Genomic DNA, 27,844 nt, shown 5'->3' on the forward strand with positions numbered 1-27,844 from the left:
TTATTTACTAATTGTGATATTTCTTTTTTGACTCATCTTTTACTTATTTTGACTATTGAGATTAGTTTTCTTATAAAATTTAACTTTTTAATTTTCTTAGCTACAAAGCTAATTTAAATGGCATGGTCATTAGTCAAGATACTGTTCAGAAAGTTACTAAAGGCCCAATATTCTCAATGGCTCTCCACCCATCAGAAACTAGAACTTTGGTAGCAGCTGGAGCCAAATTTGGACAAGTTGGACTTTGGGATTTGGTAAGTTATTATTAATTTTTTGAAGATACTAAGTTTGAAGCAAATAGTCTAGAAGAGAATAGACTAGAGGCATGTGTTTATAAATGTTGCTTGAAACTTATAGTTTTGTGCTTTATGATTCCAAGTTTTAGAAATCTGGAGGAATTTAAATTTGCTTTATAGAACTTCAGCATTTTTAGCTTGAATATCATTAGCCATCTGGGCATGCATTAACTGCCAGGAAGCTTTATTAAAACTTTAAATGTATATATGAAAAGATCACACAAAGTTCTTAGTTTTCTAGTTATGTTTAAAATATGGTCTGCTGTGGTCTGAATGTTTTTGTTACCCCCCAAATTCATATGTTGAAATACCCCTCATGGTGATGGTATTAGGAGTCAGGGCCTTTGGGAGGTGCTGAGATCATGAATGGGATTAGTGACCTTTTTTATAAAAGAAGCCCAAGAGAGACCACTGCCCTTTCCACCATGTGAGGATACAGCTGTGAACCAGAAAGTAGGCCCTTACCAGACACTTAATCAGCTGGAACTTTGGTCTTGGTTTTCATAGCCATCAGAAATGTGAGAAATAAATTTTTGTTATTTATAAGGCACTCAGTTTATGGTATTTTATTATAGCAGTCTGAATGGACTAAGACACAGTCTCTAAGCTGGATCAAAATGTCTTCCCAGGGAACTGCCTGGGACGATTTTTGTCATCTTTTGATGAGTCAGAAACAGATACTGAATTCCATTCATTGTGCATATAGTTCTGCATTAAGTGCTTTCAGTAGTTACAAAATTGAGAAAAGCCAACTTTATATTCTCTGAATTTATTTTCTAATTGGGGAAGTAGAACAAAGACATGAAAAATGCCATAAGGAAAATTAAAGGAGATGAAGAAACAATGGTGACTTGAAGCTAGTTGGGGTTTATAAACAAATTTTGCAAGTGCGAAGACAGAAAAACCACAAATTCTCTCCTGTTTTAGGATCGTAGCCTCTCTCTTATTTAATAAGATGTTAGTTAGGTAGGAGGTGAAAGGGTTTAGCAAAGAAAACTGAAGCAGGGAAGTGGGAAGAGGATCAGAATAGAAGTCAAGAGATGAGTTTCAAGGATGGGAGGTTGGCAGGGCCTCTTGCAGAGGAGTCAGAAAGAATGGGAGCAAAGAAAAAGACATTGGTTTTGAAAATAAGGTCCCATTCGTGAGTTGAGAGAATAGCTTTGATGATGACTTAAGGAAGGAACAGAGCCTCTAGGAGATTAAGAAAGTATGGGATGGTGGAAGAAGCGGAAGCAATGGATAAAGACTACTTCTTGAAGAATTTTGAAAAGGAAAAATTGAGAATTAGCACTGTTAAGTGAAGATCTTTTTAGGGTGGATTGATGTGTACAGAGCTGAAGACATATATATATATATATAGAAAAGTCCCTTTTTCATATCTTTCCTGGTGACTCCAAAAATCTATATTACTAGGTCTCTGTAGTCCAATATCTCCATTAACCTTCTAATTTTCCAGGACATTTGGCCATGTTATTAACAGATTCAGCAAGCTTAAGAGCAGTATAATTTTGCCTGTCCTGTGTTCATCCCCTAGATCTCCCAGTTTTTTAAAAAAATATACTTTATTGAAGTATAATTTACATATAAAATCCACCCAGTTTAAATTTACAATTCAATGATTTTTAATAAGTTTACTGAGTTGCATAACTATCATAATCCATTTTTAGAACATTTTTGTGATCCCTATAAGATCTTTTATGCTCACATATATATTTATTTATTGATTGATTGATTGACAGGATTTCAGATTTCACTCTGTTGCCCTGGCTAGAGTACAGTGGTGTCATCATAGCTCACTGCAACCTCAAACTCCTGGGCTCAAGCGAGCCTCCTGAGTAGCTGGGACTACAGGCACATGCCACCACACCCAGCTAATTTTTCTGTTTATAGTAGAGACAGGGTCTTGCTCTTGCTCAGGCTGATCTCGATCTCCTGAGCTCAAGCAGTCCTCCCGCCTTGGCCTCCCAGAGTGTTAGGATTATAGGCATGAGCCACTGAGCCCGGCCTACCATAATAGCCTTAACTGGTGTTTGTATTTCCAGTTTTTCCGTTCCAATCCAGTATGCACAGATAGTAGTTTCTAGGCATAAAAGAAACTGGTCCTGACTCGTTTAGGTTTAAGGTAGTTACAGGCACTCTTAACCTGGTATATTAAGACTAAAATGGGGCATAGGAATTTTCCCATAGAATGAACAAAAAATTGTCAAGTGAGTAAGAAAAAAAAAAACTTACTGCAATAAGAAAGAGCCATACATAATGTAGTGTACTTCAAAAACTAGCCACCAAGGGTAGCAACAAATTCTGTAGCACTGGGGGACAGCATAGTTTGCTTTTGCCCTGCCCTACCCCCAAAATCCATACTGGTGAATTGGCCAAATCCTGAGACTTTCCTCTTATATTCTCAAAACTAGAGAGAAGCACACTGAGTATTCAGATTTTTTTCTCTTTGAGTGAGGAAAAGGGAAATGGCTGCTGAGGAAAAATAGGAGAAGTAGGGAAAGTGAATAGTAGGACTAATTCTCTACAAAGAAAGTTTTCTTGGTCCATGGGAATGGTATAACCTCCCTCCTCCCCCCGCAAATAGGTGGTGTGAATCCTGTTATGAAATAATAAAATCTCAGAGTCTAGGAATTCCAACAAATGCTACATACTGCTTCAGCTAAATGCAACTATCTACCTCCCTCCTTCTGCCTCCGTCTTTCTTCCTGGTTATAGAAAAGCCTCTCCTTGTAGTGTAGCTCTGAGGGAAAAATGAACTGATACCAGATACTGGGAGAAAAAAATTGAGATGTCCTATTATATCAGAACAACTAGCCTGGACAGAGCAATTCAAGCAAATAAAAAGAAAATGAAAAGCAATTATATGGGAACTAGACAAACACTATAGTAAAAACAATAGCAAAAGAACCTAGCATGGAAAAGACAGACCTAGAAGAAAAACATAAGGAAAGGAAGGAAATTCTCCATGGTTGCTTCAGACCATAGAGCTGTACTATTCAATATATTAGCTGTTAGTCACGTGAGACTATTTAAATTTAAACTTAGTTGGGTATGGTGGCTCATGCCTGTAATCTCAGCACTTTGAGAGGCAGAGGATTGGAAGGATCACTTGAGGCCAGAAGACCAGCCTGGGCAACATGGCAAGACACTCCGTCTCTGCAAAAAATTTTTTAAAAATGAGCCAGGTGTGGTGGCATGCACATGTAGTCCTAGTTACTCAGGAGGATTACTTGAGTCCAGGAATTTGAAGTTATAGTGAACTATGATCGCACCACTGCACTCCAGCTTGAGCAACAGTGAGACCCTGTCTCTAAAAAAAATAAAAATAATAAAATAAAAAATAAAAAAAATTTAATTAAAAAATTGATGGCCGGGCCCGGTGGCTCATGCCTGTAATCCTAGCACTCTGGGAGGCCGAGGTGGGCAGATTGTTTGAACTCAGTGGTTCGAGACCAGCCTGAGCAAGAGCGAGACCCTGTCTCTACTAAAAATAGAATTATATGGACAGCTAAAAATACATGTAGAAAAAATTAGCCAGGCATGGTGGTGCTGCCTGTAGTCCCAGCTGCTCGGGAGGCTGAGGCAGAAGGATTGTTTGAGCCCAGGAATTTGAGGTTGCTGTGAGCTAGGCTGATGCCACAGCACTCTAGCCAGGGCAACAGAGTGAGACTCTGTCTCAAAAAAAAAAAATTTAATTAAAACTGAAAGTTCCATTCTTCAGTTACACCAGGTACATTTTCAAGTGCCTAACAGCCACACATGGCTGGTGGATAACATATTGGATGGTGGGTTATTTAACAGTTTTGTCATCTTAGAAAGTTCTTTTGGGCAGTGCTGCTGTCGAGCAAATTAGTAACATTAGTTTGGTAAAATAAAGCTCATAGATGAGATGATAAAACAACAGAATGTGATTTAAAAAGATTGCAGAACTAAGGAAAGAAACATCAATGAAAATAATAAATTAGACAATAGCACAGAACAGAATAGACAGTACTGAAGATTGGATTACAGACATTAAAGATTTGAGGTAACCTCAAACACAGATGAAAAAGCCTTAAAAGCAAAGCCAAAAGAAAAGGATAGACAAAGATGATCCAATAAGTGGAACAGAAAGTATAGTCAAAGAGATTTTCCTGAAATGAAGACAGAATTGACAATTGAGTGAATATACCGTGTTCCAGGGAAATTTGTAATTTAGTGGATAAAGAATTTTTCAGGCTGAAAAAACAAATTCGAGAGGAAAAGCCCAGCTCACTTCAGTTTTCTACAGCAACAATTAATGTAATGTCTACAAAGTTCTGAGAGAAAGAAATGTGACCCTGGAATACTTACCCAGCCAATGATATTGTTCTAGTGTAAAGGCAGCAGGAAGATACTCTCACATGTGAAAAAACTAAAGAAGTTCAAGACCCACTGGAAACAACTGCTTGACAGCAGATTCCAGCCAATTAAATCAAAATTAAGAATTTAGGAATGGAAAAGATTGGCAAAAAACTGATGAGCACTGGACCCATTTACACGTAGAACTAATATTAAACAGTCATAGGAATTTTGGTTACAGAACTCAATGTGAATATTATCAACCTAGACAAAAATAATAATATCACAAAATACAGAGATGGAAAAAGGGACAATTGAAGGAAAGGTGAGAATAATATTCTCTAATCAATAGAAACTGTCTGGAATTAAGACAGTTAAAAAGGTAAAAAACATAATGACTTTATGTTTTATACTTTTTATGCTTTATGTTTTATACTTTTGCCTTTGCAGGAGATATCATTATAAGTTCAAAAATTCCTTTAGCCTAATTTTCTTTTACTATTTTGAAGTATAGTTCAATTTAATACTATTAAAAATGGGATATATATATATGGCATGGTCTTATTTTTTAAAAATTTCTCCTCTCTGTCATTCTATCTGTATAGGTACATATAAAGATATCTATAATGCTTACTTAATATTTTACTAGTAATTTTGGATTTGGAGTGATTTTTTTAAAACTTTCATCTTTGTACATTTCTATATTGTTTGAGTTCTTTATAACAAGGGAGAGTTTTGTTTTTCTAGAAAATAAATGTTGTAAACAAATATGTCAAGATGTCAACAGTGGCTAACTCTGGGTAGCAGGAAGAGTATGTGTGATTGTAAATCTTTTTCTTCCCCTTTCCCTTCCATTTCTTTCTTTCCTTTAAAAAAAAATCGTCATTTTAAAATTTAAAATAAAAAAGAAGAAAGCAAAAATGCATGACGATTTCAGAGCAGACTAAGTCAAACATGGAGGTGATAGTTACTCTGGTTCATATATAAGCCATAGGGCATAGGAACATAACTTACCAAATCTGAAAATTGACTTCGCAGGAGGTGGCAATCAGCAATCCAGTTGTGGAAAAGGTAATCCTTCGAAGTAGTTATTTTTATATATATATTTAAATCCTTTATTTTTCATATTCTTTTATGTTTCTTTTCTTTTATTTTTTTTAGAGACAGCAGAGTCTCATACTGTTACCCAGGCTGCAATGCAGTGGTGTGAATAGCTTGCTGTAACCTCAAATTCCTGGGCTCAAGTGGTCCTACTGTCTCAGCTTCCCCAGTAGCTAGGACTGCAGGCACACACTACAATGCCTTGCTGATTAAAAAAAATTTTTTTGTAATGATGGGGTCTTGTTATGTTGCTCAGGTTGGTCTTGAACTCCTGGCCTCAAGCAGTCCTTCCTCCTTGGCCTCCCAGAGTGCTGGGATTACAGGTGTGAGCCACCACGTCTAGCCAGAAATAATAATATTAATATGGAAATGTAAAAATAGATGAACTTCTGCGGTGTATTTAGAAGATAGAGTACTTTTTTTTTTTCTTCTGAGACAGAGTCTCACTCTGTTGACCCCAGTAGAGTATAGTGGTATCATCATAACTCAGTGCAACCTCAAACTCCTGGACTCAAGCAATCCTCTTGCGTCAGCCTTCCAAGTACCTGGTACTACAGGCACGTGCCACTGCACCTGGCTAATTTTTTCTGTTTTTAGTAGAGATGCGGTCTCGTTCTTGCTCAGGCTGGTCTCAAACTCCTGACCTCAAGCGATCCTCCTGCCTCAGCCTCCCAAAGTGCTAGGATTACAGGTGTGAGCCACTGCACCTGGCCTGACAGAGTACTTTTAAAACTATTATTTTGTGCCAAGACCAATTACCTTATGAAAATTATACTGAGAATGATAATGTTATATATAAGCCTACTTCGGGAAGCAAAGTGTTAGTGGTATTGATACTGTTTTTGGAAGTAATTATGCCATGTGTGAAATAAAGAGTAGATTTCTCATTTCCTGAGGATTTCATGAACTGAAGTCAACAGTAATTTATAAACTAGTTTGCTAGTTACAAAAAGCTGGACACTTAAAATTAATGTGACTTGATACTGTTGAACTGAAAATTAGAAAAAAGTATGTTAGTGACAGTATAAAGTTTATTCCGACTTTCTGAATGGGAGAGTGGGTGCAATTATAGGCTAAGAAAAGACAATATAGTCCATATGTAAATGCTTTAATGACATAATACCAGCAAATATTCATTTTCACTAGTTTTTGTCTCTCTCCCTACCCGCAACTCTCTTTCAGACCCAGCAACCTAAAGAAGATGCGGTTTATGTTTTTCAACCCCATAGTCAATCAGTTAGCTGTCTTTACTTCTCACCTGCCAATCCGGCCCATATATTGTCACTGAGCTATGATGGCACATTACGCTGTGGAGATTTTTCCAGGGAGATTTTTGAAGAGGTAAATGTTAATGTGTTTACATGCAAACCTCAGATGATATTCTGGATTCTTTATGAAATGCCACATGAATGATTATTATAGCAGCCACATTGGGAGAAGTTATATAGCATGGGGACTTTTAGAACAATACTGCTACCTAAGTTCAAATCCCAGACCATCTTTAACGAGTTGTGTGACCTTGACAAGTAACTTAATGTCTTTGCCGCCTCAGTTTCCTTAGTTGTGAAATGAGATAGTAACAGTATCTACCTTACAAGGTTGTCATGAGGATTAAATGAGTTAATGTAGGTAAAATACTTGGAGCCTGGCACATAGTAAGTGTTTGCTCTTATTAATTTTTTTTTTGCAAAAAGCTTTTAAATAAAATAACATATGTTTCTATTTTTAGGCTTAACACTTGTACATCTTCATTCAGGACAAAAATTATTATTACACTTTTTTCATCATCCTGGCCTTTGTGGACATGAATTTTGTGGGGATGAATCTTATGCATGACAAAAAAGACAGTAAAGAAATTCATTACGGCCGTGAGTGTGGTGGCTCATACCTGTAATCCTAGCACTCTGGGAGGCTGAGGTGGGAGGATCACTTGAGGTCAGGAGTTCGAGGCCAGCCTAAGCAAGAGCGAGACCTTGTCTCTACTAAAAATAGAAAAATTAACCAGGTTTGGTGGCACGTGCCTATAGTCCCTGCTACTTGGGAGGCTGAGGCAGGGGGATCGCTTGAGCCCAGACGTCTTGCTCTGTCACCTGGGCTAGAGTGCAGTGGCATCATAGCTCACTGCAACTTCAAACTCATGGGTTCAAGTGATCCTCCTGCCTCTGTCTCCTGAGTAGCTGGGATTACAGGCATGTATCACCATGCCTGGCTAATTTTTTTTCTATTTTTAGTAGAGACAGGGTCTGGCTCTTGCTCAGGCTGGTCTCGAACTCCTGACCTCAAGCAATCCTCCTGCCTTGGCCTCCCAGAGTGCTAGGATTACAAACATGAGCCACCTGAACTTTTTTTTCTTAATATGGATTTTAATCTTTGTGAAATTTAGGATGGTTTATTTATTTTTTTATTTTTATTTTTTGAGACAGAATCTTGCTCTGTTGCCTGGGCTAAAGTGCTGTGGCATCAGGCTAGTTCACAGCAACCTCAAACTCCTGGGCTCAAGCGATCCTTCTGCCTTAGCCTCCCAAGTAGCTGGGACTACAGGCATGCGCCACCATGCCTGGCTAATTTTTTCTATATATTTTTAGTTATCCAGCTAATTTCTTTCTATTTTTAGTAGAGACGGGGTCTCACCATTGCTCAGACTGGTCTTGAACTCCTGACCTTGAGTGATCCTCCCGCCTCGGCCTCCCAGAGTGCTAGGATTACAGGAGTGAGCCACCAAGCCCGGCCAGGATGGTTTAGATGTAGATTTTCATCCTTTGTCTTATTCTGAATGGGACTTTTAACATATTTAGAGGTACTCAACTTAAGAACAACCGGTATGTGACATACAATGCAGAGAACAGTGTACTCATCACTAAAGTTGTTTTGTAAATACTAATTGATCTAATTTTATGTGTTACTTTTTTTATGTAAGCCAGTACTCAAAATTAAGACATTCTGATATCTTTGTAATCATTCCAAACAATCCATGTATGGATGATTCATAATTATTTTTAAAAGGGTTTTCAAATAATTATTGTAATAATTATAGTATATGATGTAACTGCTTTTATTCTTCACTGAATTCCTAAATGATCTTTTTTACAACTGAGGAGGCTTTTTGTCTCTGCTGAGTTTTGGGGTTTTTTCTTAAGAATGAATGTGCTTAAGCCCCTTTAGGTTTGTTTTTAACCATGTGAAAAAAGACTTTCAAGACTATTAATGCTGCGTTCCTGGTCAGTCTTGATTTCCTAATACTGACAATTAGAAGAAATACAGTTTCTTATCTCTGTCTTTGTTTTTCTTTTAAATTTGATTTCTACTTTTATTAAATTATACTTGCCTGCCCCCTTTTTTTTTTTTGCTTCAGCGGCGAGTCTTGCTATGCTGCCCAGTTGGCCTTGAACGCCTGTGTTCAAGTGATCCGCCAGCCTCAGCCCTCAGTAGCTGGGACTATAGGCACACAGCGGCTCTACCTTTTTAAAAACAGGTTTTTAAAAGCAACATTGTTGTCACAAAAAGCAACACTGATATTTCAAATCTTTGTTAGAAATAGATGTGTTATAAATTATGGATTAAATCAGATAATTTTTGTGAAAAAACCTCTTTTGGTTATTAGTATACAACCATGTAGTTATCTATGTCAGTCACCTTCTGTTTGTATTTGTTTATATTCTTACAGAAAATTAGAGTTTTGAATTTAAAGATGCATCTATATTTATCAGTCAGTAATAATAATGGATTCTACTTATTTTTTAAACAGCTTTACTGAGATATAATTCACATACCATAAAGTTCACCCGTTTAAGCTATAAAATCCAATAGTTCTTAGTAAATTCATAGTTGTGCAACCATTACCACAGTCTAATTTTAGAACATTTTCATCAACCTAAAAAGAAATGCCTTGCCCATTCCAGTCATTCCCAATTTCCCCCTTTCCCAGTCCCTAGGCAGCCACTAATCTACTTTCTGATTCGATACAATTGCCTGTCATGGACATTTCATATAAATGGAATTGTACAATTTATGGTCTTTTGTGACTGGCTTCTTTCACTTAGCAAAATGTTTTCAAAGTTCATTCATGTTGTAGCATTATCATTACTTCATTCCTTTCTATGGTTGAATAATATTCTATTGTATGCATATACCAGGTACCACATTTTAATCATCCATTCATCAGTTGATGAACATTTGTGTTGTTTCCATTTTTGTACTATTGCAAATAATGCGGGTATAAACATTCATGTACGAATTTTTGTGTGGACATACGCCTTCATTTCTCTTGGGTATATTCCTAGGTGTGGAATTGCTGGGTCCATATGGTAACTCTATGCTTAACATTTTGAGTAACTGTCCAACTGTTTCACCAATTAGCTGCACCATTTTACATACCCACTATCGGTGAACGAGGGTTCTAGTTTTTTCACATACTTGCCAACACTTGTTATTGCTGGCAAGTATAGCCATCCTAGTGAGTGTAAAGTGATATATAATTGTGGTTTACATTGTCCTAATGATTAATGATATTCAGCATCTTTTCATGTGCTTATTGGCCATTTGTATTTCTTTAGAGAAATGTCTGTTCTGATCCTTTGCCCATTTTTTAATTGGGTTATTTACATTTCTTATTGAGTTGTAAGAGTTCTCCACCTATTTTTTTAAAGTCATGTTTTTTGAAGTATAAATTACATTAAAAATTATCTTTTTAGGCATATAAGTCCATGCATTTTGGTTAATTGTATACACCTGTGTAACCACTACAATCAAAATATAGAAAATCTTTGTCTTCCCTGAAAATTACTTTATGACCTTTTGTAGTCATTCTTCTCTTCCTGTCTGCCACCCCTGCGCATCATTGATGTGGTTTCTATCCCTATAATTTTGCCTTTCCCAGAATGTCAAGCAAATGGAATTGTATGTAGTCTTTTTGTATCTGGCTTCTTTCACTTAGCACAATGCTGTTGCACGTATCAGTAATTTGTTTCCGATACTACTGTTCCCGAACAGTTACCATGTGCTAGGCACTATCCTGAGTGTGCTTTATATTTATATTATTAAGCCTTATAACAACCTATAAAAGAAGTAATGTTATGCCATTTAACAGATGAAGAAACTGAGACAAAGAGAGGTTTATTAGCTTGCTCAAGGACATAGATGGCAGAACTAGAATGTGCACTTGGGTTTGTCTGAGTCCAAAACCTCTGCTCTTAATCATTTTAATATACTGACTGAATACTTCAAGTTTCATTTGTATGTATCGGGGTTTTTTGGGAGTGGGAGGTTATGATACCTTTAGTATATTCATTTATTAAACTTAGTTTATAATAATGCTTATTAAAACTAAAAATCAGCAGCAATTCATGATTCAACAATAAGAATTGTGGTCATTCTCTCTTACTTGATATTTATGTTTTGTTCTTTAAGTGTGTTAGCCCTAAATCCAAAGTGATAGTACTATGGATTGTATGTGATTAAGAAATTATAACGACAACATGCTTGTGATAAAAAATATTTACAGTAAACAGAGTATGAAAGTAAATTTGCCCTCCCCCATTCTCAGAAGTAACCATTGTTGTATATCTTGAGTATGCTTCCACAAAGCACATATACTTACAAGACTATAGATAAAGATTTTTATCTTCCCTTCGTTACACTAATGGATTCATACTACATACATAGCTTTTTGCAACTTGTTTTTTTCAGTTAATAGTCTATCTTGGACAGTTAATAATATAAAAAACTACCTCATTCTTTTTAGCATTGCATGGTATTTCAAAGTAGAGATGTACCATTATTTATTTAAACACATGTCTGTTGGTGGATATTTAGGTTGCTTCTTTTTGCTATTATAATAAGCATTCTTTTAGCAGGCATCATATATCTCTTAGTGAAATTATTGGGTCAGAGTATAAGCATTAAATATTTTAATAGATATAGCCTGATTTAACTGTCAAAAATTTTTATCTATTTACTTTTCTACCAAGAATAGATGAACATTCAGCCATATATCTTAGACCTGGTTGGCATAGTTACTTTGTATGTTAAGATATAATTTCAATTGTATAGAATTTGGATTCAATTCATTTTCTGGTAAATTTCACAAGGTAGATCTGGAACTGAGGTTTACTGGGTTTAAGAGATTTGGGATGTAGCCCTGCCATGGGTAGATGGGCCATTTCAATGGTAGGCAAGCCTCATAGCTGATCAGTGCCTTTGTTTCTAGTTTTAAAAATTTTACAGGTAGATAGAAGGAATAAGTTCTAACGTTTGATAGGAGACTAGGGTGACTATAGTTAACAACAATGTATTGTGTATTTCAAAATTGCTAGAAGCAAGGACTTAAAGTGTTCCTAACAGACAGAAATGATAAATGCTTGAGGTAATACATATCCTAAATACCCTCACTTTGTTTCCATTTTGTCTTATGCTTCTTATGGGGTTGATGGGAGGATAAATGAGGTTATTTCGGTAAAATGTTTTGTAACCCTTTTACCAAAGAATTTATGCATTGACTTTCTTTAAAAGAAGATTGTTATTTATATTCTTAGGTGTATAGAAATGAAAGAAGTAGCTTTTCTTCCTTTGACTTCTTGGCAGAAGATGCCTCTACTTTAATAGTAGCACACTGGGATGGAAATATGTCACTGGTAGATAGACGGACACCTGGAGCTTCTTATGAGAAACTTATCAATTCTTCTTTGGCAAAAATAAGAACTATTCATGTCCACCCAGTGCATAGACAGTATTTTATGACTGCAGGATTGAGGTATGTTCTTTATAAAATTTTATGATTTATGTCTTTTAATGTCATGAATACTTGGTTTAGTTTGGTTGTCAAAGATATTTGACCTTGGTGATATCCAAAGGCTAAATAATTTTCCTTTCTATATTGGTTGAGGTTTTTTGAGTGATTTTTTTTTTTTTTTGAAAATGAGAAACTCTTTTGGATTTAATAAGTAGTGGAAATACTGAAAGAAATATGTATTTGTGTTTTCCTTGGCATTATATGCATCTACTTCTAGTCTTATGAGAAGAAAATTTAAAATTTTAAGAAAAAAGTTATATATGACGTGTTGATCTGTGTTAACTTTTTTCTTGGAAGATTAGAAAACCAACTAGAAACTTGTATCTCTATACACACAAGTTACATATATCTTTTGTAGTTCTGGGATTTTTCTAGTAGTTTACTTTTATCTATACCAGTGTTTGTTAAATTAATACAGAGGATTAGGGGATTCTGTCTTAAATGTTCTTCAGTGTAGCAAGTATTTAAGTGTATAACTTATGTTCAGCCCTATTCCAGAGGCTCATTATATGTACTGGGGCAACATTGATAATTATTCCTCCCATTTCAGGGATATTCATATTTATGATGCAAGGCGCCTAGATGCCAGGGGAAGCCAGCCTTTGATTTCTTTGACTGAACATACAAAGAGCATTGCTTCAGCCTATTTTTCACCTCTCACTGGTAACAGAGTCGTGACCACATGTGCTGATTGTAAGCTGAGGTAAATTGGGAAGGTAGAAATAAGTTTTTAAGGAGTCTAAATGGTCTGTAGCTATTTTGTCAGTAAACCAAACGCTTTGTTTATTGGTGTTCCCTATTTGATCACTAGTGTTATTGTTTTGTGGCTGAATCTAGGTTCCCAAAGACGAATGACCTGTACTTAATGGCTTTTCAGCAGTTTTTGGGTCCTGGGAATTTCCTTGAGACTGGTAAAGAAGGTCTATAGTTACCCTGGGGAGTTGATGGTCAGGTTTCCTTTTCAGCACTGAAGAATCCCAGAAACCAGGCTGTGTGGTATCTTGGAAGGGAGATAATTTTAGCATACTTTGGGGACAGTGGGGTCTTCCCTAACAAGTGACATGCTGAATGGAAATTGCAGAGCCCCAGACCATGAGCAGGCAGAAAACAGCACAAATTGGGCTTTGGGCTTCTATGCAAACTATTCGATATAATTTTATAGTCCTAGGGTTTTAGCTTTGGTACCTTTCTATAGCTACTTCCTAAAAATGGATTTAAAAATGTAATATAACCATTTGAACAAAACTCAGAAAATAATGTTAGTAGAGAAAGATGTGGAGAATGTTAGTGTAACCACAAAGGAAAATGATTTTGTCCTCTTTTAAAATCCCTGCTTTTGCTTAAAATTGCAAGCACTTCTCAGTTTATGAGACTTTTACCTTAAATGATTTTGGAATTTATTCATTATTCATTCAGCAAATATCTACTGAGTTTGTGCTGTGGGCCATGCTCCAGAATGGCACCTAATTTCAGCGTGGACCCACCTATTGGGAAAAGCATGGCCTGCAGTATGTGACAGGTGCCCAGTTAGTTTCTACAAAGTCTGTGAGCATTACCAGGTGATGTAGTAAGAGAGTTAGTCACCAGAAATGGAATCCCAGCATCCCCTTTCCACACATGTAGTTTCCTTTGTTCTAAGTGCTACCTATTTGTCTCATTTCTGTTCATTTACACTGCAGAGTTTTACTCTTGTTACATTAACCATTAGTGTTTGGCTTTGTGGTAATCTAATTAGGCATGAGCTCTATGTCAAGAAACCACACTGGAACCCTTAGGCCCAAGGAGAAGGGGGCGGTGGTGGTGATGTGGTTAGTTTCTTTCTGCTGGTGTACTCAGTGGAGGCTTCTGGACTCCTCTCCAGCTGCCCCACAAGAACTCCTCTTCTTGGTTGCTGGTTGGTCTTTGTCTGGTCAGCACCTGGAAATAACACCATCAGGCTCTGAACTGATGAGTCGCATAGGGAAATTGCACTTGATATGTGCATGTGCTTAGAGATTATTTGTGCATTTTCAGACTACCCTTATGTATGTCCCGCACTATTGTAAATCTGAATGTACTTTTAGAGTCCAGATTATCACTTTATTTATTTATTTATTTATTTTTGAGACAGAGTCTTGCTCTGTTGCCCAGGCTAGAGTGAGTGCCGTGGCGTCAGCCTCGCTCACAGCAACCTCAAACTCCTGGGCTTAAGCAATCCTCCTGCCTCAGCCTCCCAAGTAGCTGGGACTACAGGCATGCGCCACCATGCCCAGCTAATTTTTTCTATATGTATTTTTAGTTGGCCAGATAATTTGTTTCTATTTTTTAGTAGAGACGGGGTCTCGCTCTTGCTCAGGCTGGTCTCGGACTCCTGACCTCGAGCGATCCACCTGCCTCGGCCTCCAAGAGTGTTAGGATTACAGGTGTGAGCCACCGCGCCCGGCCCAGATTATCACTTTAGAATGTACATTTCAAGTTTGGAGTAACAGTGTTTAAATAGATGATTTGTACACTAAACTATAAGCACTGAATTTTATAATATCCGTTGTAACTTTTAATGTATTAGCTGAGGTTTGCTAGAGCCTTATCCTACATATTTTAAAATAACAATATATTTCATGCCATGAACCAATGGGAAGCATATTAAGTACACTGATATTATTTCAGAAAATTTTTAAGAAACAATAAAAAGAATGTATTACTCTATTCTTGATCTTTATTTTGCAGGATCTTTGACAGCAGCTGTATATCCTCTCAGATTCCTCTCCTCACCACCATCAGGTAGGCTTTCATCTGCCAAATTATGTAGACCCTGGAATATTATAAGCTATTTGTTGGAGTGCATACATTAGACATCTGATCGTCAAAGAGATGTAATAGGCCTGATCTTTGTATTACATTGTATAAGTGTCCCAGTTTGCTAGTTCCTATCCAGCAGGGTTCTTGCTTCCAGGTTCCCTGTGTCTACAAAGAGGTTCAGTCTCTTTTAGTCAGTAGCTATTCTCTGTAGGTGAGAGGTTATTTTTGGTTAAGGTTAATGACTTTATTCCAACCAGAATTATTCATGTTACCTTACTCACTTGCTGATGAGGCTATGCTCTGTTTATTTGTGCCTGTATATTCTGGATTTAGAGGGCTTCCCCACCTTCCCACTTCATTTCTTTGATTATCCTCTCTCATCGACTACTTTGAATTTGTGTGTGTGTATTTTACATGAAACTTTACTCAGTGCCTTCTCCCTAGATATTCCACTTTATCAGTATTTATGAAGTTGGGGACAGGGTGTGTGATACATATTGATTGTTGCTTCATGAGTTTTATAGTCTGTAGAGGCTATACTTGAATATGTTCATTTCCTTTTTCAGAAGTTTTTTCCTCTACATTTCCTTTTTCAAACTTTATTTGTTCCAGTTTATCAGTTTCTTTTTTTTTAGGTCTACAATTTTGTTTTTTTAGTTGACAAAAATTATATGTTTATCATGTATGGCATATTGTTTTGAAATATATATACATTGTGGAAGGGCTAAATTGAGGTAACATGCATTACCTCCTATACTCATTTTTTTGTGGTGAGAACACTTAAAATCTACTCTCTTATTAATTGTTATCTTCAAGAATGTAATATGTTGTTATCAGCTATGTGTCAACCATGATGTACAATAGATCTTTTGAACTTATTTCTCCTATCTAGCTGAAATTTTTATTCTTTGACCAACACCTTCCCAACCTTCCTCCTCACTGCCAGCCAGCCCCTGTTAACTACCCTTCTAATCTCTGTTTCTGTGAGTTCAATGTTTTTTGATTCCACATATAAGTGAGATCATGTGGTACTTGTCTTTCTCTGCTTGGTTTATTTTATTTAACATAATGTCCTTCAGGTTCATCCATGTTATCACAAATGAAAAGATTTCATTCTTTTTTAAGGCTGCATAGTATTCCATTGTGTGTATATTCTACATTGTCTTTATCCATTCACTTATTGATGGACAGTTAGGTTGATTCCATATCTAGGCTATTGTGAATAATGCTGCAATGAACATGGGAACATGTATATCTCATTGACATGCTGATTTCACTTCCTTTGGATGGATAACCAGAAGTAAGATTGCTGGATCATGTGGTAGTTCTATTTTTAATTTTTTGAGGAATTGCTATACTGTTTTCCATTATGGCTACACCAGTTTGCATTCTTGCTGAGAGTGTATGAGGGTTCCCTTTTCTCCACATCTTTACCAATATTTGCTATCTTTTGTCTTTTTGATAATAGCTATTCTGACAGGTGCAAGGTGGTATCTCATTGTGGTTTTAATTTGCATTTCTCTGATAATTAGTGATGTTCAACATTTTTTTCATATAACTGTTGGCCATTCGTATGTCTTCTTTTGAGAAGGGGCTATTCAGTTCCTTTGCCCATTTTTTTAGTGGGTTATTTATTTTCTCACTATTGTTGTTTGAGATCCTTATATATTATGGCTATTAACCTTTTATCAGATGTATGGTTTGTAAATATTTTCTCCCATTCTGTAGGTTGTCTCTTCACTCTGTTGATTTTATGTTTGTACAGAAGCTTTTTAGTTTGATGCAATCTCATTTGTCTATTTTTGCTTTTGTTGCTGGTCCTTTTGGGTTCCTATTCAAAAAATCATTGCGTAGACCAATGTCATGGAGCTTTTCCCCTAAGTTTTCTTTTAGTAGTTTTACACTTTCAGAATTATACTTAAGTCTCTAATCTATTTTGAATTTATTTTTGCATATAGTGTGAGATAGGGTCTAATTTTATTCTTCTGCATGAGGATATTAAGTTTTCCCAACACCATTTATTAAAGAGACTGTCCTTTCCCCATTGCATGTTCTTGGCACCTTTGTCAAAACTCAATTGACCCTAAATGCATGGATTTATCTCTGGGCTCTCTATTCTGTTCCATTGGTCTGTGTGTCTGTTTTTATGCCATTATCATGCTGTTTTGGTTACTATGGCTTTGAAGTCAGGTAGTATGATTGCCTCCGGCTTTGTTCTTTTTGCTCAAGATTGCTTTGGCTATTTGGGGTCTTTTGTGGTTACATACGATTTTAGCATTGTTTTTTCTATTTCTGTGAAAAATGTCATTGGACTTTTGATAGGGATTGCATTGAATCTATAGGTCACTTTGGGTGGCATGGCCATTTTAACAACATTAATTCTTCCAGTCGACCAACATGGAATATATTTGCATTTATTTGTGTCTTCAATTCTTTCATCAATATTTTACAGCTTTCAATGTATAGGTCTTTCACCTCCTTGGTTAAATTTATTACTAAGTATTTTATTTTTTTGTAGCTCTTGTAAATGGGATTGTTTTCTTGATTTCCTTTTTGGATAGTTGTCAGTGTGTAGAAATGCTGCTGATTTTTGTAAGTTGATTTTGTAAATGCTACAAGTTTACTGAATTTATTAGTTCTAACAGATTTTTGGTGGAGTCTTTAGGGTTTTCTATATATAAGATCATGTTGTCTGCAAATGGACATATTGATTTCTTTCTTTACAATTTGTTTTTTTTTTTTGACAGAGTCTCACTCTGTTGCCTGGGCTAGAGTGCCGTGGTGTCAGCCTAGCTCACAGCAACCTCAAACTCCCGGGCTCAAGCCATCCTACTGCCTCAGCCTCCGGAGTAGCTGGGACTACAGGCATGTACCACCATGCCTGGCTAATTTTTTCTGTATATTTTTAGTTGTCCAGCTGATTTCTTTCTATTTTTTCCGTAGAGACGGGGTCTCGCTCTTGCTCAGGCTGGTCTTGAACTCCTGAGTTCAAACGATCCGCCCACCTCGGCCTCCCAGTGTGCTAGGATTACAGGCGTGAGCCACCGCGCCTGGCCCCTTTCCAGTTTGAATGCCTCTTATTTCTTCCTCTTGTCTAATTGCTCTCTAGCTAGGACTTACAGTGCTATGTTGAAAAGAAGTGGCAAGAGTGGGCATCCTTGTCTTGTTTCTTTTTATTTTTTAACATACCATTGTTGGCTTGAATCCTTGTCTTGTTTCTTATCTTAGAGGAAAAACTTTTAACTTTTCACCATTGAGTATGGTGTTAACTGTGGGCTTTTCATATATGGCCTTTATTATGTTTAGATAGTTTCCTTCTATTCCTAATTTGTTGAGAGGGCTTTTTTTAAAATTATTATTAAAGAATGTTGAATTTTGTCAAGTGCTTTTTCTGCATCTGTTGAGATGATCATGTAGTTTTTGTCCTTCATTCTGTTAATGTGGTGTATCACATTTATAGATTTGCAAATATTGAACCATCCTTGCATCCCTTGGATAAATCTCACTTGATCATGGTGAATGATCCTTTTAATGTGTTTTGAATTTGGTTTACTTGTATTTTGTTGAGGATTTTAGCATCTGTGTGCATCAGGAATATTGGCCTGTGATTTTTTTTTTCTTGTAGTGTTTTTGTCTGGCTTTGGGATGAGGGTAATACTGGCTAGTTTATCAGTTTCTAATGTGTATTTTTAAAAAAATTATTCTTGGGACAGTAGGAAGGTATTAAGGTGTAAAGACTAAAGGGACAGTACTTTCTTTTTGCTTTTGAGAGCTATAAAAGGCCCCATGTTTTATTTCTTAATAAAACAAATAAATTAAATTAAATTTTATTTTAAATTTACCATCTTACCCTTTTTAAGAGTACAGTTCAGTAGTTATAAGTATTCACATTGTTATACAATAAATCTCTAGAACTTTTTCATCTTGCCAAACTGAAACTCTGTCCCCATAAACACTAATTTCCTCTCTCCCCTTCTCTCAGCCCTTGGCAACAACCTTTCTACTACAGATTGTGTCCCTTATCCAAAATGCTTGAGACCAGAGTGTTTTGGATTTTGGATTTTTTTCAGATTTTGGAATATTTGCATTATGCTTACTGGTTGAACATCCCTAACCCCAAAATCTAAAATGCTCCAATGAAGATTTCCTTTGAGCATCATATTGCTCAAAAAGTTTCAGATTTTGGAGCATTTCAGATTTTGGATTTTTTGATTAGGGATATTTAACCTGTACCTGTTTCTATGATTTTGACTACTTTTTTATTTATTTTTTTAGAGACATAGTCTCGCTCTGTAACACAGGCTGGAGCACAGTGTCTAATCATAGCTCACTGCAGCCTGGAACTCCTGAGCTCAAGTGATCCTCTCATTTCTAAGTAGCTGAGACTACAAGCCTGTGCCTCCATGCCTGGCTAATTTTTTTAGTTTTTGTAGCGATGGGGTCTCACTATGTTTCCCAGGCTGGTCTTGGAACTCCTGGCCTCAAGCAATCCTCCCACCTCAGCCTCCCAAAGTGCTGGGATTACAGGTATGACCCACTGTGCCCAGCTGATTTTGACTACTTTGGACATCTCAGATGAGTGGAATCATACAATTTGTCCTATTTATGACTAGCTTATTGTACTTAGCATAACATCCTCAACATTCATCAGGGTTGTAACATATGGCAGGATCTCCTTTTATAGGCTATATAATATTTCATTGCATGTATATATACCACATTTTCTTTATCCATTTATCTGTCAATGGACATTTGGATTGCTTTCACCTCTTGACTATTGTGAATAATGGTGCAAGTTAACATGGATGTGTAAATATCTCTTGAAGATCCTGCCTTGAATTTTTCCGGATATGTATCTAGAGGGGGGATTGTTGGATCATGTGGTAATTCTGTTTTTAATGTTTTGAGGAACCCATATCCTGTTTATGGTCAAATGATCTTTAATAATGCTGCCAAGACCACACAATGGGGAAAAAGCAGTCTCTTCAACAAATGGTGCTGGAAAAATTGGATATCCACGTGCGAAAGGGTGAAGTTGTCCTTACATTATATACAAAAATTAAATAAAAATGGATTAAAGACCTAAATGTAAGACCTAAGCCTATTAAATTCCTAAGAGAAAACATGGGGGGAAAGCTTCAGGACATTAGATTTGGCAGTTCTTTCTTGGACATGACACCAAAAGCACAGGCCAGAAAAAATAAAAGTAGACTAACAGAATTACATCAACCTCAAAAATATCTGCATATCAAAAGAAACAATCTATAGAATGAAAAGAACTTTTATAGTTTTAGGTCTTACATTTGTTGAAGAGAGTGTTCTTTCCCCACTGTGTGGTCTTAGGCACTGTTTTTGAAGATCATTTGATCACATATAGGCTGGTTTATATTTCTGGGCTGTCTATTCTTTTTAGTTTTTTAGTTTTTTTATTATAAATGGAAAATTTATAATTATATATATTTATGGGGTACAAAATGATGTTATGTTTTATGAATACAATGTGGAATAATTAAATCAAGCTAGTTAACATATCTATCACCTCAAATACTTAACATTTTTTGTGGTGAGAACTCATGAAATTTACTCTGTTAGCTATTGTGAACTATTACTAACTGTAGTAATACACTAATGCTGTGCAATAGATCTCAAAAAAAACTCCACACATTTCTCTTTTTGAGACTTTGTGCCCTTTGACCATCATCTCCTCATTTCCCCCACCTCCCGGCCTCTGTAACCACCATTCTCCTATCTGCTTCTGTGAGTTTGTTTTAGATTCCACATATAAATGAAGACATGCGATATTTGTCTTTCTGTGCTTGGCTTATTTCACTCAGCATAATGTTCTCCAGTTCCATCCATGTTGTCACAAATTACAGAATTTTCTTCTTTTTTAAGGCCAAATAGTATTTCTATTCTTTTTTTTCTTTTTTTGGAGACAGGGTGTTGCTCTGTCGCTCAGGCTGGAGTGCAGTGGCACGATTATAGCTCACTGTAACCTCAAGCTTCTGGGGTCAAGTGATCCTCCTGCCTCAGCCTCCCAAGTGGCTAGGACTATAAGTGCATGCCACCACGCCTGACTGTTTTTTGTAGAGATGGAGTCTTGCTATGTTGCCCAGATCTGAATAGTTTCTCACTGTGTGTATGTACCACATTTTCTTTATTCATCTGTTGGACACTTAAGTTGATTTCACAACATGGCTACTGTGAATAGTGAGTGCTGCATTGAGCTTGGGAGTACAGATATCTCTTCAACAAACCAATTTCAGATCTTTTGGGTAAATACCTAGAAGTGGGATTGCTGAATCTGGGCTCACTATTCTGTTCCACTGGTTTACTGTATATGTTTGTTTTTATACCAGTACTACACTGTCTTGAATACTGTTGCTTTGTATTACATTTGGAAATCAGGAAGTGTGAGGCCTCCAACTTTGTTCATCTTTTTCAAGATTGTTTTGGCTATTCAGGGTCCCTTAAGCTTCCATAAGAATTCTAGGGTGTTTTTTTAAAAAAAAAACTGCAATAAATGCCATTGGGGTTTTGATGAGGATTGCATTCAATCTGTAGATTACTTTGGGTGGTATGGACATTTTAACAATATTAAGTCTTCTAATCCATAAACATAGGATATCTTTACATTTATTTATATCTTTGATTTCTTTTTAGCTGTGTTTTGTAGTTTTCTGTGTGGAGGTCTTTCACTTCCTTGGTTAAGTTTATTCCTAAGTATTTTATTATTTTTGATGCTATTTTAAGTGAGATGATTTTCTTAATTTCCTTTTTGAATTGGTTACTGTTAGTGTGTAGAAACACAAATGATTTTTGTGTGTTGATTTTGTGTCCTGCAGTTTTGCTGAAATCATTTATTAGTTTTAACAGTTTTTTTTGTTATGTGTGAATCTTAAGGATTTTCTACATATAAGATCATGTCATTTGCAAACAGATAATTTTACTTCTTTCTTTCCAATTTGGGTACCCTTTATTTCTTTCTCTTGTCTCATTGCCCTGGCTAGGACTTACAGTACTGTGTTGAATAACAGTGGTGAAAGTGGGCATCCTTGTCTTGTTCCAGATCTTAGAAGAAAGGCTTTCAGTTTTTCCCCATTCAGTATGATAATAGCTGTGAGTTTGTCATATATGGCTTTTATTATGTTGAGGTATGTTCCTTTTATACCCAGTTTTTGGACAGTTTTTATCTGAAGAGATGTTGAGTTTTATCAAATGCCTTTTAGGTGTTAATTGAAACAATCATTGTGTTGATATGATTTATCACATTTATTGATTTGCATATGTTGAACCATCCTTGCATCTCTGGGATGAATTCCACTTGATCATAATGAATAATCTTTTTAATGGTTGTTGGATTTGGTTTGCTAGTATTTTGTTGAGGATTTCTGCATTTGTGTTCATCACTGGCCTATAATTTTCTTACATTGAGGTAATTTCCTTCTATTCCTAGTTTGTTGAGTGTTTTTTTATCATGAATGCTGAATTTTGTCAAATGCTTTTTCTCCATCAGTTAAGACGACCGTGTGCTTTTTGTCCTTCGTTATGTTAACATGGTATCTTACATTGATTTTTGTTATGTTGAACCATCCTTATATCCTACTGGTTATAGTATATAATCCTTTTAATGTGCAATTGAATTTGGGATGCTAGTATTTTGTAGAGGATTTTTGCATCAATATTAATTAGGGATATTGGTCTGTAGTTTTCTTGTGTCTTTGTCTGGCTTTGGTATCAGGATAATGCTGGCCTCATAGAATGAGTTTGGAGGTGTTCCCTCCAATTCTTTAGAAGAGTTTGAGGAGCATTGGTGTTTGTTCTCATATTTAGTAGAATTCTCCAGTGAAGCAATCAGGTCATGGGCTTTTCTTTGTTGGAAAGTTTTTGATTACTGCTTCAATCTCCTTACTAATTTTTTTGTTTGTTTTAGAGACAGGGTCTTGCTCTGTTGCCCATGCTGGAGTGCAGTGGCACGATCAGAGCTCACTGCAGCCTCAAACTGCTCGGCTCAAGTAATCATCCTGCCTCAGCTCCCCAGGTAGCTAGGACTACAGGCACATGTCATTATACCCAGCTTTTTTTTTTTCTTTTGTCTCACTGTGTTGCCCAGGCTGGACGTGAACTCCTGGGCTCAAGGGATCCTTCTGCCTCGGTCTTCCAAAGTGCTGGGATTACAGGCATGAGCCACTATGTCCAGCCTCCTTACTAATTTTAAGTCTGTTTAGATTTTTAAAATTTCTTCATGGTTCAGTCTATCAGATGTTCCTTTTTTCATTTCATATTAGTTATTTGAGTTTTCTCTTTTGTTCTTAAGTTAGCTAAGGGTTTGCCAATTTTGTCAGTCTTTTCAAAATACCAACTCTTAGTTTAGTTGATTTTTTTCTGTTCTCTTTTATTTATTTCTGTGCTAATCTTTATTTTCTTTTTTCTTTCTAATAACTTTCAGGGGTTTTTTTGTTGTTGTTCTTTTTCTGGTTCCTTTGAGTTAGGTTGCTGATTTGAGATCTTTTTTAATGTAAACTTTTACTGCTCTAAATTTCCCTGTTAGTATTGTTTTTTCTGTGTCCTGTAAGTTTTGGTAATGTTGTATTTTTGTTTTCATTTGTCTCCAGATATTTTCTAATTTCTCTTGTGATTTTTACTTTGAGCTCTAAATGTGGCTTTGATTTTAAAATTGTATGGAATATAAAATGGTTTCAGGTTCAGTTATCAGAGGAGAAATACAAAGAGGGGAGGGAAATAGCAGATCCTGTCAAAATGGCAAGAAATAACCTAGATTGTAGATTTCTTATTTCTAGGGCTTCTTTTGTTAAGATATGCTTTAAAAAATGGAGATTTCCCACAGAAAATTCCCCTTGTCCATTGGGCTAGGAATAGTGAGCAAAAAAGGTACTATTTCAATGGCCATCCACTAAGTACAAAAAACTGTGCTCAGTACTCAGTATTCACAGATGAGGAAGACATCATCTGTGTCTAGAGTTTCAGTCTTTTAGGGGGGGATGAGATAAGGTTGGTGCTAACTCAGTAACTTAATGAGAAGAAACTTGGCAGAGAAAACTAGCATTTAAAAGCAATGCCATCTTTATCCTCTGCCCAATGCTACCTTGAGTTATGTAACACTTTTTAAAAAAAAAAAGTTGTTTTTTTTTTTTTTGTTTTTTTTTTACTAGGCACAACACTATCACTGGGCGATGGCTGACCAGGTTCCAAGCTGTGTGGGATCCTAAACAAGAAGATTGTTTCATGATTGGCAGCATGGCCTATCCACGGCGGGTAGAAATCTTCCATGAGGCAGGAAAGAGGGTACACTCTTTTCTTGGTGGAGAATGCCTTGCTTCTGTGTGTTCCATCAATGCTATGCACCCGACTCGGTATATTATGGCTGGAGGTAATTCCAGCGGGAAGATACATGTTTTTATGAGTGAAACTAACTGCTGAGTTTTTGGTTTAGAAACCCAGTTTGTTCAAATTGATCACTGTCTAAGGGACCTAGTGATTCATGTGGCTTAGTGTGTTTACTTAGTGATATGCTATATTTAGCAAATACAAAATTGCTTTATTAATAAGAACTATGAGTGGAATGTCCTTTTAGTAAAGGAGAAGTCTTGGAGGATGTTTCCTTTCTACAGAATGGGGAGGGAATTTGAGGGAAGGCTGAGGTGCCTTCACTTTTAATCAGACAGTATGTTGAGAAATTCTAACATTATAAATTATAAAGTTTTGAATGATCAATATTAAAAGTTTTTGTGGTCTAATGATATGGTTTTGATTCTATAGTAATATATGGATTTGTGGTTCATTTTGTCATTTGGAATGAATATTTATTTCTAGACTCACACACTGGAAGAGATCCTTGAAAGATCATCTAACTCAGTGATTTTTGAACCTTTTAATTTTTTTTTAACCTTTTTGCCCCCTGCCTCTAAGGTAAATCTTATGTGAAATACCAAGATAATTGCTGAGAAGCTTTGGTTTACCTGGGGCAGGGCCTGAGTCTGAGTATGCTGAGCCTTTCCTTTCCTCCTCTTCTACCTGGCTCCTGAAACACATCCAGGAATCCCAGGGCTCCTAGGCACAGGGTTTGGATCTACCCTGATTCCTATATAGGGATATTCCAGTGTAAGATTGTCCTCAGACCAGTGTTTTCCAGACTATGGGTTGTAGCTCTTTACATGAAATCAGTTTAATGACTAGTGTTTAAAAAAATGAAAAGGAAAGAATTAGTAAAGAACAGAAAACATAATTAGAATAAGTATTATTTTGTAAAACTTAGTTACATATGCACATATATTTGTAGGTATATATATTTATGTATACTCAGATGTAAAATGTATTTTTTCATTACTATTGCACTGTGGGTCATGGCTAAAGAAGTGAAAGCTACTGCCTTAGAATGTCGCAGACACCCCTATCTGTCCCTGTCTTCTCCGTAGGAGAGTCAATAGCCTGTTAAGTGCTACCTTCATTCCAACTCATATTTTGGAGAAATGTTATGAAATACCACTTTTGGTATTTCTGTATAAAAATGTTTTCAGAAGTTATGGTAATTTCATCGTGTCTATTGGGAAAGGGAGCTACTCAATCAGTGACTGATATTACTGTGTGACATCTATCCAACTTTTTTGATTGTTCTTCATTGTCAAACTACTACTGAAAGACTTGTAAAGAGCTTTGGTGATATGTTTGAATTCTAAGAAGAAATATTATTAAATACCTTCTCATAATTGTATATCACAGAAATAAAGTGATGTGTAATTTCCTTGAAGAAAATTTGTTTTCTAAATCATTTCCTTCTTTATAATTAAAATTTAAGTGTTTTGAGGTTTAGTTTATTAATAGGTTGAGGGTGTTTATAAGGAATAGGAGCTCTCTATTTTCTATGTGATACAAGTAGAGGAATTGATAAGTGAGATGAAAACATTATGAAAGGGAAAGTAAAGCTAAGTGAGGTTGAGTTATATTTAAACCATTCATGAATCATTGTAAAAGAAGGTTTTAGACTTCCTTTCCCTTTTTTATACCGATTAATTTCACAGGTTCTTGAGTGGTTCCATGGGAATTTTTTTTTATTTCAAAATATTACATGGGTACAAATGGTTTGCCTACATGAATTGCTTTTGTACAGTTTCAGTCAAAGTTATAAGTGTGTAGGTGGAAATTGTTCTTTTTAAGATGCTGAAAACTACTCTTAATCAAATTAGTACTATCATTTAAGCTTTGGACACTTGGTGGTAATTGCCTGGCCTCTGCAATAAATGTTAGCAAATTCTTGATGTTTCTCACTTTTGTGGATTCTTTTGCCATTGTAGCTTCATAAACTGTGCTATTTATATCCAATTTTACTTAATAGAGTTATATCTTCTTTAGGCAATGCAGGAAGTTAAGGAGAATGAGTAGGGACTTTTTACTTGGTGGTAAGCTTTATAATGGAGTAATTGTTTAAATCTAGAAAGCACATAAAGGAAAATTGCCTCCCTTGGGACATTCTTACACTGTAATCTGTAGTGAAATGTACTTCTCCCAGAGACTCGCTTACAGCTGTGTAGCTTCTGTAATTATGTATGTATTATGATTGTTCCCTGCAGAATAAACCTTTTATGTAAGTTTGGCCTTTATGATATCTTTTAAGCACATGAGCTCTGAATGCCACTTGAGTTATTTATTTATTTTTTTGACGTGCCCAGCCTTTGATTATCTGACTTTAAGGAAGGAGCAGACAATTCTCATTCTGGGTGGACAGAAACTTGGTTGGACCAGGTAAGACTGCAAATTATTAGAAAATAATAGAATCTGAGTTGTCTAAGTCTTACTTTAATATTCTGGCCTTTCAGTTTCCTTTTCACAGAGGAGATTTTACAAAGGGAGTTCTCCAGGAAAGCAGGGAGCCTTAGGGCTGTGGATACAAATATTTAAATCCTTTCAGCCAGCATATAGTACATGGGCTAGGGCTGGGGAAAGACACACATGCCTTCTGTATCAAACTGACAGGAAGAAATATACACCCTCTAACTTCACATTCCAAAAACTTAGATGTCATGTTTGTTAGGCTGTCTTTTCTTCTTCTTCTTTTTTTTTTTTGACAGGATCTTGCTATGTTGCTCAGGCTGGTCTTGAACTTGGCTCAAGCAGTCCTCTCACCTCAACCTTCCGAGTAGCTGGAATTACACGCGTGCACCATTGTGCTTGGTAAGGCTGTCCCTTCTGACTTAGTACATTCTCCCTCAATCCTCTCCCACCCCCCAGTTTATAGCACGTTGCTGATGGCTGGAAATGAGTTTTAGTTCTAAGATAGTATAAACCATATTCTTGCTCATTTGCCTATAAAACATTTTATGGTACATTTTCCCAAACTGGAAGCTGTGCCAGAGGAAATGTAGTAAAAGTGTGCTTTGCCTGTTTTACTCTACTTCAGCAGTGGGTTGTAGGGGTCTGTAGAGGAAGCCTGTTCATGAGCTAAAACCAAAAGTATGTTCAGGTGCAGAGAAGCTCAGTTATGTTGGAGAAACATAAAGCAGAGAGAGTGGGGGCCAGAGTCCTACCAGGGTTGTATGTGTAGGCA

At 36.3% G+C, this 27,844-nt stretch overlaps 1 protein-coding gene across 4 annotated transcripts in view; it reads left to right on the plus strand.

The window, feature by feature from the left end:
* WDR76 (WD repeat domain 76) overlaps window positions 1–25,552 on the plus strand; it is a 46,676-nt gene extending 21,124 nt beyond the window's left edge. For all 4 annotated transcript variants that reach the window (XM_045540331.1, XM_045540338.1, XM_045540352.1 and 1 more), the window contains 6 exons: window positions 101–254; window positions 6,900–7,058; window positions 12,248–12,465; window positions 13,055–13,207; window positions 15,211–15,264; window positions 24,456–25,552. In XM_045540331.1, coding sequence (XP_045396287.1) covers window positions 101–254; window positions 6,900–7,058; window positions 12,248–12,465; window positions 13,055–13,207; window positions 15,211–15,264; window positions 24,456–24,723 — 1,006 coding nt within the window. In that variant the 3' untranslated portion in view covers window positions 24,724–25,552. The remainder of the gene's footprint in view (window positions 1–100; window positions 255–6,899; window positions 7,059–12,247; window positions 12,466–13,054; window positions 13,208–15,210; window positions 15,265–24,455) is intronic.
* The last annotated feature ends 2,292 nt before the right edge of the window (window positions 25,553–27,844 follow it).

The sequence above is a fragment of the Lemur catta genome, chromosome 1 (genome assembly GCF_020740605.2).
Source record: "Lemur catta isolate mLemCat1 chromosome 1, mLemCat1.pri, whole genome shotgun sequence".
NCBI classification, from domain to species: Eukaryota; Metazoa; Chordata; class Mammalia; order Primates; family Lemuridae; genus Lemur; species Lemur catta.